Source organism: Carcharodon carcharias, chromosome 9, assembly GCF_017639515.1.
Source record: "Carcharodon carcharias isolate sCarCar2 chromosome 9, sCarCar2.pri, whole genome shotgun sequence".
Lineage (NCBI taxonomy): Eukaryota > Metazoa > Chordata > Chondrichthyes > Lamniformes > Lamnidae > Carcharodon > Carcharodon carcharias.
This window is the reverse complement of record NC_054475.1, coordinates 44,768,384-44,782,001: the sequence shown is the minus strand read 5'-3', so window position 1 is coordinate 44,782,001 and position 13,618 is coordinate 44,768,384. Positions and strand designations below refer to the sequence as shown.

The following is a 13,618-nucleotide window of genomic DNA, read 5'->3' as shown; positions in this document are numbered from 1 at the left end:
CTTGCCAAAATTCCAGGCTGTTTTCCTTATTGTGGACAGATGTATCCCAATGTGTTTATATTGCTGTAGCAACAATCAGCTGGAGGATGGTTATTGCAATGCTTCATCACTTGCCCACAGACTGTTTCATAGCTCCATCTTGGGTTTCCTATCATTTTATTTTTGACTGGCACTTCTTTCCCTTCCACTCCTCCTCCCATTCAGCCTTGGCAAAAGTTAACAAATATTTTATATTAATTTTGAATCTTTATAAAGGCTGAAGCAATAGTTGTCCCAAAATGAAGCCACTTCTCTTGGAGTGGATAAGATCCTTCAGATGTTGGTTTGAGTATTTGTTTTTCTGTTTTCCTACAGAGGAGAAATAACTGCATGCAGAGTAGTAACAGTTTGAGTCTTTCAGCAGTAGACAATGGAATTCAAAATTCAGTGATGAAAACCTGCTTTATGTTGCTTTAACAATAGCTGCATTATGTTCTAAACAGTAACACCTATGTCAAATAATTAGTTTGCATGTCGCATTGCAAGTGCAAAGTAACAAGGACAGCCTTCAATAATAAAAAATACCGTTAATCAACTTCCTTTACAAAAAGGCTTTTCTGCAAACGTTACATATGATTTTAAATGTTTGTTTATATCTCATATTTCCCCTTGCTCCCCTTCGACCTTAGCTGAACTAGGTACGTCGATCTTATTGATTAATATTTCACACGTGTGTGTATGAGCATATGTATTTTTAAAATCTCTTGTAACCAAAGTTAAGCTATTCCTCGCTCCTTTAAACTGAAGATGACAATTAGCTCTAGCCTACTAGGATTTGTGGTGTAGGAATTGGGATATAACTTTGAAATGCTCGTTGATTGATCCAGGTCTCAGCAGCTGTGTTGGATAATGTCAAACCAGCTAATCCTTCAAATCATGCTCCCACCTCCACAGTTGCCCCCTCCTCCACTCCCCTGTATCTTCTCCCCACCCCTCACCATCCCACACTGCACAATCTGTCAGCTTCAGCCACCCTCTATGATCTAACTGTCAGTTTTGGGATCTCCTCCCTCCCCCACCCCATCATCAGTCAGCTTGCCAGAATCCCCAAGATCACCAACAGTGCGCCTCACCCCCTCCATGATGCTCCCATCGCCCACCCTCACCAGCCTGTGATTTCTCTCCTCTGGCCAGCTGTCAGTTAGGAAACCTGAAAGAAAAATTGCAAACACATCATGTAGTTAAAACTGCAGGTGATCAGGGAAATCTGTACTTCCAGACCTCCCATCCATAACTCCTTCCCCCCTCGCCCTGCCCATAGACCCTTGCTCCAAAATATTGCCCAAGTAAATATGAGGACCATAATCCACTCACATGGACATCTTCGAAATCATTGACAGTGAGAGTCTGAACCATAATCCCATTTGTAATTTTGTTTTTTTACATCTTTAGTTGCCCATGACCTGTTCTAAAGCAGCTGCCAATGCTATTGACTAAATAGTGTACGTGTGGCTTATGTAGCTTAATGGCTTTCTTTCTCTGTCAACAGCACTTTGCGTGATACTCTTTTGGAGCACTACTAACTCACTCTCCCACCACAATAATTAAGGTCACAACACATCAATAATGTATCTGAATAAATCTGAACTAGCATCCACACTTTGGTTCAAACATGGACAAAAGAGCTGAAGTCCAATGATGAGGTTGCATCAAGGCTGCATTTGACCAAGTGTGGCATCAGGGACCCCTAGCAAAACTGGAGTCAATAGGAATGTGAGCGGAAACTCTCCACTGGTTGGAGTCATACCTAGCACAAAGGAAGATGGTTGTGGTTGTTGGAGGTCAATCATTTCAACTCTAGGACATCACTGCAGGAGTTCCTCAGGGTAGTGTCCTCAGCCCAACCATCTTCAGCTGCTTCATCAATGACCTTCCTTCCATCATAAGTTTGCTGATGAGTGCACAATGTTCAGCACCATTCGCGACTCTTCAGATACTGAAGCGGTCCATGTCCAAATGCAGCAAGACCTGGATGATATCCAGGCTTGGGCTGACAAGTCACAAGTAACATTCGTGGCACACAAGTGCCAGGCAATGACCATCTCGAACAATAGAGAATCTATCCATCGCCCCTTGACATTCAATAGCATTACTATCACCCCAACATCCGTGGGGTTACCATTGACCAGAAACTGAACTAGACTAGTCATATAAATATTGTGGCTACAAGAGCAAGTCAGAGGCTCGGAATCCTGTGGCGAGTAACTCACCACCTGACTTCCCAAAGCCTGTCCACCATCTACAAGGCACAAGTCAGGAGTGTGATGGCATATTCTTCACTTGCCTGGATGAGTGCAGCTCCAACAACACTTAAAAACTTGACCCCATCCAGGACCAAGCAGCCCACTTGATCGGCATCTCATTCATCAACTTGAGCATTCACCAGCCCCACCACCAACGACAGTGACAGTAATGCATATCATCTACAAGGTGCACTGCAGAAACTAACAAAGGCTCCTTAAGCTCCTTATAAACCCACAACCCCTATCATCTAGAAGGACAAGGGCAGCAGACACATGGGAACACCACCATCTGGAAGTTCCCCTCCAAGCCACTCACCATCCTGACTTGGAAATATGTTGCTGTTCCTTTGCTGTCACTGGTTCAAAATCCTGGAACGCCTTCCCTAACAGCACTGTGGGTGACATTCACATGGAATAGATGCCAGGTTCCTTGGGTTTTGCATTTGGTGTCCATTTTTAGGAGCGTTAATGCAAAATTCAGGTACAAATGGGTGGTGTTTATATTGCGTATGCATCACTTTACTTCCCCTGAGCTATTTCTTATAGGGGCCTCCGGAGACTGCTAAGAAGAAAGGCCCAAGACATTTTTCATTCTCCTTCCCCGGCACTCTTTCCGGGCACCCACACTCCCTCAAACCTGACCTCCTCACTTTCCCCACATGCGAGCTAGCCGATGAACCACTGTGAGTCGATGAGTCACAGTGGTGCCCATAATGTGCTTGCAGCTCACCAGTGACATTTAAATGAGGCCTGATGTCAAATTTGGCTCCTGCTTCAAACTGACATGGACCTTCACGAGAAGCCGTCATGCACTCAACAATTGTTTTGGGCACAAGCTGAATTGCTCACCCAAAATGAACCCATATATAACAAATGGATGCATGATTTCCTGGACTCTAGAAGTCCCAGCCCATTTAAGCACATTATCCAGTTCTTTACATTACTATCTCAAGAGTGAGCAGCCTGTGTTAAATTGTTTTCTACATGCTCCCAAATCAAATTGTATTCTTTAAAGAGACATTTTGCATATCAGAAGGTGATGTACACATTTTATAAGAGGTAGGAAACAAATTAAAAGTAGCCAAATATAAAGTGACCTGCCAGCTCTCTCAAATGGACCTAAAAAATCTATAGATTTTCTTTTAACTTCAGTTGCAACAGAACCTCTGTTCATCACAATCTATTAGTATTGAATATCTGAATATTTCAGTATGCTTTAAAGTGAGGGGATGCTTAAGGCTAGTAATTGTTGAAATAGCTGAAATGTTTAATCATTGAGAAATGGGACCTTAAAAATATAAATTGGGATTAAAATTTTGTAAAACTGTTACTGAGCAGCCAGCTGTTTGTGTGGGAGTAGGCAGGAAATGCCCCTTTGGTCCTGCCCTCGTTGAAAGACCTAAATAGGTCAGGGGTTAGTGTCCTGATCCACCCCCACTGGAGTACCAGCAATAAGCAGAATCTGTTGCCATTGTGGAGTTTAATGCTGCTGGCTGCTGTTTTATTCTCTGACATTGGGTGGGCTGAGTCATCTGGCTGCACCTCAGCAGTAACTCTGCTGCCACAATTCAGTTTCTGCATTCCTGACCTGCATGGTCCTTTCCTGATATGTCTGCTTATTCTGAAAGCTGTACAAGCTATAGGTAGTCCATGTTAGTGCAACCTGTGAATGGCCTGGTGATGGGAAAAAAAGACTGCATAGACAAATGGTCTTTTACCATTCTACGCACTTCTATGCTTGTAGTCATTTTCAACATGCTTGCTCATGTTGTTGCAGATAAACGGCCTACAACTACTGTTGGGACTGGCTTTCGAGGAACAATAGGAGGGCAGAAGGATGAATGGGTAAAATTATCGGGAAAGACTGAAGAGAAAGATAACGCTGATGAGCATGGCAAAGAGAATCTCCATCGATCACTATCAAACTGTCCTTCAAACACAAGCTCAGTTGTGGAAATGGAGACCATGGCTTTAAATGGACAATTGAAAAGAAATTCAGTGGAAATAAGAAAACCGGTACAAAGATCATCTACAGAAGATCCAGAGGATACTCCAACAGAGGAACTTATGCGGTAGTTTAGATGTCACCCGAAGGTGATTCAAAATAGTTGGTATTCCATTACTTCACATTGGACAGTAAACATCACACCACAAAGAGCTGTCCAATAAAGTTCAGAGTCAGCAATGAAAACCATTAAAGATAGATGTCAAAAAATGAAGTCAGCCAATATCTTGATCATCTTCCGCAAGGATAACGGAAGTCACTAAAAGCAAAATGACCTCAAATTCCCTGAAGCCATCAGCTTTTGTTTGCATACAGTAGAGAATAGTGCCTAATGTATCCTTGGATCAAGAGTGGTGAAGGAGAACTTTAATTTAAGATTTGAGCTTTATCATATTTTTACATTCTTACACCTGGATGCTGTAGCACAGTTTGGGGATTTTGAATTTTAAAAAAAATTTTAATTGGCAAAAACACCTGTGTTAAAAATGGACACTATCTGTTCAGTTTTGAATACTATCAGCTTCCTCACCATCAACTGAATAACCCACACCATCTGCTTCATTTCTGGTGGGATAAAATTAAAAAGTAGGGAAGTTATGCAAAACTTGGAATTGAACTTTGTTTAGACCCCACTTAGAGTACTGTGTGTAGTTCTAGTCACCATATTATATAAAGAATATAGAGGCACTGGAGAGGGTGCAGGGAAGGTTTACAAGGAAGATACCAGAAATGTGTGGCTATAAATATCAGGAAAGGACTGAAAGACTGGGTCTCTTTTCTCTTGAAAAATGAAGGCTGAGGGGTTGAGAAGTCTTTTAAATGATGAAAGGTTTAACAGAGTGGATACAGAAAGAACGTTTCCTCTTGTGGGGGAGAGCAAAACTAGAGGCCATCAATATAGGAAAGTCACCAGGAAATCCAAAAGGGAATTTAGAAGAAACTTCTTTACCCAAAGAGTGGTGAGAATGTGGAGCTTGCTACCACAAGAAGTGGTTGAAGCAAATACTGTAGATGCATTTAAGGGGAAGTTAGACAAGCACATGAGGGAGAAGGGATTAAATGATTACAAAGGTAGATTTAGATGAGGAAAGATGGGAGGAGGCTCCAATTGCTCATAGCCACTGACACAGGTTGTTTCTGTGCCATACTTCCTATGTAACCTTATGAATGAGCTGTTTGGAAATTGCTTAAATATAACCTGACAGCCAAAGTCTGCTTTTAAAGCTTAAGTCTATATTTTCCAATTTGTTCATATGTTTTATAATATGGAGACATTACCCATTAATGCTCTTATTTTCCATTCATTTTCATTAGCAACAAACCCTTACCCACTCCTTTAAACTCACTAGCTGATTTTCATTTAAGTCTAAAGCTGCATGTACCTAAACTTGCCAGTGTGTGTCAGCCAAAGCCAGAATAGTACAGGCAAGTTGTTCTTAAGTCAAGCAGTTCAAATCCATTAGAAACTGTTCAACGGACTTGCATCTCTATTAAATGTGAATGTGAAGCATATACATATGAAATGTTTCTTCAATGGCATTGTACAAATTTTGGTTTGACTCTAATTTTGTACAGAACGTTCAAGTGTGAGGTGCAGAGTCAAAAGGCGCTTCTGCAATTCATAAATAAAGGCAAGCTTCACTTCTGATATTTGCTTTTAAATGAACATGCCCTTTATTTTGGGCTACAATCAGAAGTATTTCAAACCATCTCAACATTGTTTTTATTTTCATGCTTAAAGTTTGTAAAATATATATGCAGTTGTTTTTAATAAATATTTTGTTCAAATGCTGAAGTCTTTTAAAAGTGAAGGGCAGGTACTGGCTAACTCCAGAAGTATTTATTTTGAAAGGTTACAATTTGATACAACTGGGATTTGTTAGCATAAATGATGTGTTCTTGTATAGTTTGTTTTTTGGCAGGTACAGACTGCCTTACAAAGTACACATAACCAATATGATTCTATCATTAAAAATTGTCACTTAATCCTCAATCAGACTTAGTTCGGATACTGTCTCCCTGTATCAAATTCTAATTAAACTGATTAAGGGTCAGGATTGTGTATTAGTTACAGCTGTAGCTAAATTATATTTTAAACATTATTCTTAAATCATCTAAAGTCTAAATGATAGTCATTCAGATAATGTCTGTACAGTATTGTTACATTTCTACTGTAATAAAGTAGTTTTCTTAAGATGTGTGACTCAGTGTCTATGTTTCTGCACACAGTCACTGAACAGTGGGGCCAGCTAGTTATTGCCTTGTCACTTCTAATAGCTTCTCCTAAAATTCCAAAACATCAAACAATTTTCTGTTCATTTTTAAATAAGTCATCTGCAAGGGACCTGAGTGTGCATGTAAATCTATCTTTGAAGGTGGCAGATAGTGGTCAAGAAAGCGTATGGGATCATGGGCTTCGTAAATAAAGATTATAAGTACGAAAGCAGGGAAGTTATGCTCAACTTTTATAAAGCTCTGGTTGGGCCACAACTAGAGTATTAAGTTCAGGTCTGGTCACCATATTTTAGGTAAGATGTGAAGGTCATTGAGCAGGTGCAGAGGAAATTTATCAGAATGGTTCCCTGGCTGGGGGGATGTTAGCTGTAAGGTTAGGTTGGAAAAGCTGGAGTTGTTCTCCTTGGAGCAAAGGATTTGAAGGGGTGATTTGATAAAAGTATGCAGGATTATGACAGGCTTAGATAGAGATGAGGAAAAACTGTTCCCATTAGCTGGTGGTACAAGGGTTACGAGACACAGTTTTAAGGTTTTGGGACACGAGGTGCTGGGGGAAAGTGAAGAAGAACATTTTTATGCAGCGAGTGCTAATGACCTGGAATTCACTGCTCACGAGGGTGGTAAAAGTGGAAACAATCAATATTTTCAAAAGTAAATTCAATGGGCACTTGAAGCAAATAAACTTGCAGGGCTGTGGGGATTGAATGGGAGATTGGGAATGACTTGATTGTTCCGCAGAGAGTCAATTTCGGCTCGGTGGGCCAAATGGCCTCCTTCTGTGACGTAAGTGACTGTATGACTAATCTCATTTAATTTCAAAATATTCACTTGATTAAAGCACGTGAGAACGTGGCAAATAATTTAAATTTATATTTTAGATGTAAGTTCTAGAGTTGGGAACCATTCCTGACCAATTTTAAAACTGAACCTCCTTTATAGGTGGTTGTACTTCTGTTTTTTGATGTAGGTTTACCCATGAAGTGTATTGGCCGGCTATCTGCCTGCCCTTTGCAGCCAGTTAAGTGATCCAATTCAGACTTGAAAGCAGACATTTTTTTTAAATCAGTGAAACTCGAAAGTTCAGAGATAAGGAACACAAAGTTAGCATGCAAGAAAAGCAAGGAATTCGGAAGGCAAATGGCATGTTGGCCTTGATTGCAAGGAGATTGGAGTACACCAATAAGAAACTCTTGTTACAGTTGTACAGGGCTTTGGTGAGACTACACCTGGGGAGAATTTTCAACCTGTCTGGGAGGGTTGGGCTGGAGCAGGCGCGAACCCGATCTGCGCCCCTGATCTGGTCCATGCCGCCATTTTACGTGGGCGGGCCAATTAAGGCCCACCCAGTGTGACGCATGCCCAGAAGTGCTGAGCACTCCCTGTGCAGGCGGGGAGGGATTCCCTGATTCGGGGTCTGCACTCTTTCACACGGATCACAGAAATCTCCCTGAGGCACAGAGGTGTCTCAGGGAAATTAGTTTAAGTTTAAAAAGCTGATTAAAGAAAAAATTTTAAGACATATCCCCTCACGTGACATGTCAGTGAATTTTTTTTATAAACACTTCATGAAACCTCATCCCGCTTGTGGATGAGGTTCCATGAAAAATGCGAAGATCGCCTCGGCTCTTCGCCTGCCGCCAACCTTAAGGTTGGACTGCAGCTCAGTTTGTTGGTTTAATTAGTTTTTAAATCGCCTTAGCAAGCCTTTGACAGTTCGGCGGGCGAAAATCTAAATGACATGCAGTGACGTTGGGACGCATGCCCGACGTCACCCCGCATCATTTTACACCTCAGCGAGCGGGCCCTGCTTCTGCTCGCCCAGACGAAAATTCTGGCCCTGGAGTACCATGCACAGTTTTCAACGGGAAGCAGTGGCATAGTGGTATTGTCACTGGACTAGCAATGCAGAGCCCCAGGGTAATGCTCCGGGGACCCAGGTTTGAACCCCACCATGGCAGATGGTGAAATTTGAATCCAGTAAAAATCTGAATTTAAAACTCTGATGATGACCACAAAGTCATTGTCAATTGACATAAAAACCCATCTGGTTCACTCATGTCCTTTAGGAAAGGGAATCTTGCATCCTTGCCTAGCCTACATGTGACTCCAGACCCACAGCATTTTGGTTGACTATTACATGCCTTCCGAACAAGGGCAATTAGGGATGGGCAATAAATGCTGCCCTAGCCAGTGACACCCACATCCAATGAATTAAAAAAAACTTTGGTTTCCATATTTAAGGAAGGATATACTTTCGTTGGAAGCAATACATTGAATGTTCACTACATTGGTTCCTGGGATGAGAGACTGTTTAAATTGAGCATAAACCCTCTGGAGTTTAGAAGAATGAGAGGTGATCCCATTGAAACATACAAGATTCTGAAGGGTCTTGATGGGGTAGATACTGAGAGATTGTTCCCCTGGCTGGTAAATCTAGAACATGGGGGTACAGTCTCAGGTTAAGGGCCCGATGATTTAGAAATGAGATGAGAAATTTCTTCACTCAAAGGGTTGTTTGGAATTCTCTATGCCAGAGGGTTGTAGATGCTCCATCATTGAATATCTTATTTCCCTCCATTCCCTCAGACAGATATTTTTATGTCTCAGGGAATCGAGGGATTTGGAGGGCAGGTGGGAAAGTGGAGTTGAGGCCAAAGATCAGCCGTGATCACATTAAATGGTGGAGCCGGTTTGAGGAGCCCTATGTTCATACATGAAACTGGATGTAGTTTTTTCGCACTAGAGGCATAACTATTATGGACAGTTTTGGTGCAGTTATGAAAGGCATATAAGATATATAAGGTAAGTCATTGAGTTACATTTAGCCATTGATCTATTAGTGATATTCTTGGACAGGTGATCAATGATGATTAGGAAAGTTTCAACAGAAATTATTTTTCTCCTATTGGCCAAATGGTTCAGATTCTGTCAAATACTACCCAATAACGAAGGAATAAATTTGTCCTTTTCATATGTTCTTATGGAACTGTGCCTATCAATCACTGCATTTGTTAAAAACAAAAAACTGCGGATGCTGGAAATCCAAAACAAAAACAGAATTACCTGGAAAAACTCAGCAGGTCTGGCAGCATCGGCGGAGAAGAAAAGAGTTAACGTTTCAAGTCCTCATGACCCTTCAACAGAACTGAGTGAATATTAGGAGAGGGGTGAAATATAAGCTGGTTTAAGGTGGGGGGGTGGGGTGTTGGGGGGTGGGGTGGGGGGTGGGGGTGATGGGGTGGGGGGTGGAGATGGGTGGGCCCCAGCTATGCCTGTCTCTTTATGGGAGCTATGCCTTTCTCTTTATGGGGTATGTGGAACATTCCTCGTTCCAGTCCTACTCCGGCCCCCTTCCACAACTCTTTCTCCGGTACATCGATGATTACTTCGGTGCTGCTTCATGCTCTCGTCAGGACTTGGAAAAATGTATTAATTTTGCTTCCAATCTCCACCCCTCCATCATTTTCACATGGTCCATCTCTGACACTTCCCTTCCCTTCCTTGACCTCTCTGTCTCAATCTCTGGTGATAGGCTGTCCACCAATATCCATTACAAGCCTACCAACTCCCACAGCTACGTTGACTACAGCTCCTCACACTCCGTTTCCTGTAAGGACTTCATCCCATTCTCTCAGTTCCTTCACCTCCGTCACATCTGTTCCGATGATGCTACCCTCAAAAACAGTTCCTCTGACATGTCCTCCTTCTTCCTTAACTGAGGTTTTCCACCCACAGTCGTTGACTGGGCCCTCAACCGTGTCCAGCCCATCTCCCGTGCATCCGCCCTCACGCCTTCTCCTCCCTTCCAGAAACATGATAGGGTCCCCCCTGTCCTCACTTATCACCCCACCAGCCTCCGCATTCAAAGGATCATCCTCCACCATTTCCGCCAACTCCAGCATGATGCCACCACCAAACACATCTTCCCTTCATCCCCCTTGGCAGCATTCCATAGGGATCGTTCCCTCCGGGACACCCTGGTCCACTCCTCCATCACCCCGTACTCCTCAACCCCCACCTATGGCACCTCCCCATGCCCACGCAAAAGATGTAACACCTGCCCCTTCACTTCCTCTCTCCTCACTGTCCAAGGGCCCAAACACTCCTTTCAAGTGAAGCAGCATTTCACATGCATTTCCCCCAACTTAGTCTACTGTATTCGTTGCTCCCAATGCGGTCTCCTCTACATTGGAGAGACCAAACGTAAACTGGGCGACCGCTTTGCAGAACACCTGCGGTCTGTCCGCAAGAATGACCCAAACCTCCCTTTCGCTTGCCATTTTAACACACCACCCTGCTCTCTTGCCCACATGTCTGTCCTTGGCTTGCTGCTTTGTTCCAGTGAAGCCCAATGCAAACTGGAGGAACAGCACCTCATCTTCTGACTAGGCACTTTACAGCCTTCCAGACTGAATATTGAATTCCACAACTTTAGATCTTGAACTCCCTCCTCCATCCCCACTCCCTTTCCGTTTCTTCCCCCTTCCTTTTGTTTTTTCCAATAATTTATATAGATTTTTCTTTTCCCACCTATTTCCATTATTTTTAAATCTTTTATGCCCTGCTAGTCTTTCCACCTCACACCCACTAGAGCTGTACCTTGAGTGCCCTGCCATCCATTCTTAATTAGCACATTCATTTAGATAATATCACTACCTTCAACATCTCTGTGTTCTTTTGTTCTTTTGTCTGTGACATCTTTTGATTATCTGCTCCTATCACTGCTTGCTTGTCCCTACAACTACACCCAACACCACCCCCCCCCAACTTCTCTCCCCCCACCTTAAACCAGCTTATATTTCACCCCTCTCCTAATATTCACTCAGTTCTGTTGAAGGGTCATGAGGGCTCGAAACATCAACTCTTTTCTTCTCCGCCGATACTGCATTTGTTAAGTTTGAGTTGGCTAGTTCAGTTGATGCAAGTACCCCAGCTGTAGGCCTAGCAATGTTCCTGCAATAAGGTACTTGAAACAGACAAATTGCCAGAGCTTGCTAGTGATTGTCCATGATTTTTCCATGATTCTCATGATGGGAAGCTTCTCTGTTTTAGTGAGCCACAATAACTTGATGGGCTGGTTTCCTGGAATGCAATATTTTTGAATAATACTGATTGCCCAGGGACTCAGCTACCATCAGCAAGGAACATCACTTATGAACACAATGGGGAGAATCTTCGGCTCGGCAAGCAGGGGCGGGGCCCACTTGCTGAGGTGTAAAATGGTGCAGGGTGATGATGGGCAGGCGTCCCAACCTCACCACGTGTCATTTAGGTTTTCAGTTTGGCGGGCGCACAGCCGAGGCAGCTGCATGCCCGCCGAACTGTCAAAGGCCCATTAAAGCCATTTAACTAACAATTAAAATAATTAACTGAGCTGCCTGTTGAACCTTAAGGTTGATGGGCAGACAAAAAGCACGGGCGGCCTTCAAATTTTTCATGAAACTTCATCCACAGGCGGGATGAGGTTTCATGAATGATTTTAAATTTTCTCAAAAATTTTTATTGAAATTAATGCACGTTCCAGCTCATGTGACAGTTTCACATGAGGGGATGTCATAAGAAATTTTTTAACACTTCATTGAACTGTTAAACTAATCTCCGAGGCACCTCTGTGCCTTAGGGAGATTTCTGTGCTCTTTCGCGTGCGTTAAATGATGAGACGGCGCCAATCGGGTCCGCGCCCACCCCTGCATAACACCCCCCCACCCCCCGACGGAGGGAGAATTCTACCCAATAAGTTCTTAAGCATCAGGTACGCACTGACCACAAACTGCAGAGTCAGAGCCATCAACAACTTTAAACTGGGGGAGGCGGATCTTCAACAGTCAACTGGCAGGAAAATACCAAGCATGGGTATTGAGGCAAAGAGAAACAGGCAAAGCATGGGAAAACAGGTAGGTTAGGAGAGGCAGGTGGAATATCAGAAATTGAAGCAATAAAAGACAGGAGTCAATATCCTGAACATTGAAGTTAATGCATCCAAATTTGAATACCAGGACCATTGCATGAATTTTGATAAATTGCATGAAATTTTGGTGAAACGACACATATCATGATGCAGTAAAACATATGCCTATGTCAGATTCCCCATGTGGTGAGTTTTTTATTTTAAGAGCACCTTTGAGATTAGAAACCACAGGCACTTGTTTCTGTAGAATTCTTAACATGCCATCAAACCTAATACAACAGTTGTCTGGTTTCTTTGAAAGTTTTAATAAAAATCAGGATTCCCAGGTGAATAACAAAGGATTAGAAAGAAAATCAGAAGTAGGCTAGCCAGTAAAATTAAGAGTGGAGCAGCCTCTTGTCACTAACATGCTATTTGGAGCTGGTGGAAGCACAGTTTAAATTAATATGGGACAAGGTGTGAAGGGATTGTTTTGTAATGCTATACAAGCTTTACAAAAAGCATGAAATACTCAGCAGGTTAACCTTGAGATACAGCACCTCGTTGTATGATTAAGCACGTTAAAACCTACCAAATTCAACTTTTTCAACAATTTCAGACCATAATCATTGCCCCATTATTTTCAGATGACAGTTGTTAGTGATGATCTGCTATTCCCATTTTGCAGCTCCTCTAGGTGTTCCTTTTGTTTCTTTACCTATCCCATTACCATCTCTTTTTACTCTTTTTTTGAGCAACTAATTAAACTAAATTAACATATCGAGGGACTACCATCTCTTGTTGCCTTCTGCCATCACCCCACTTTCCCTGCCTCTATATTTGCTTAAAACCTTTACATCTATAATTTTTTCCAGTTCTGATGAAAAGTCATTGACCCAAAACATTAACTCTGTTTCTCTCCACAGATGCTGCCTGACCTGTTTATCTCTGGCATTTTCTGTTTATATTTTTTGATTTCCACCACCTGCAGCATGCTGCTTTTGTTCATACATGAAACTGGGTGTAAAGTAATTTTTCTGCAATAGAGGCATAATTATTATGGACAGTTTTGGTGCAATTATGAAAGGCAGTGTAAGACATATGAGGTTAAGTCATTGAGTTATATTTAGCAATTAATCCATTATTGATAGTCTTGAATAGGTGATGAAATGTCTATTAGGAAATTTTCAACAGAAATTATTTTTCTCC

The 13,618-nt window shown here is 42.3% G+C and overlaps 1 protein-coding gene across 2 annotated transcripts in view; it reads left to right on the top strand.

Annotated features, from left to right (window-relative positions):
* Positions 1 to 6,481, top strand: part of LOC121282201 (differentially expressed in FDCP 6 homolog) — a 282,331-nt gene extending 275,850 nt beyond the window's left edge. Inside the window, exons 12-13 of one of the 2 annotated variants that reach the window (XM_041195783.1) lie at positions 669 to 677; positions 4,060 to 6,481. In XM_041195783.1, coding sequence (XP_041051717.1) covers positions 669 to 677; positions 4,060 to 4,358 — 308 coding nt within the window. In that variant the 3' untranslated portion in view covers positions 4,359 to 6,481. The remainder of the gene's footprint in view (positions 1 to 668; positions 678 to 4,059) is intronic. The other variant, XM_041195784.1, reaches the window with a different exon arrangement.
* Positions 6,482 to 13,618: the final 7,137 nt, after the last annotated feature.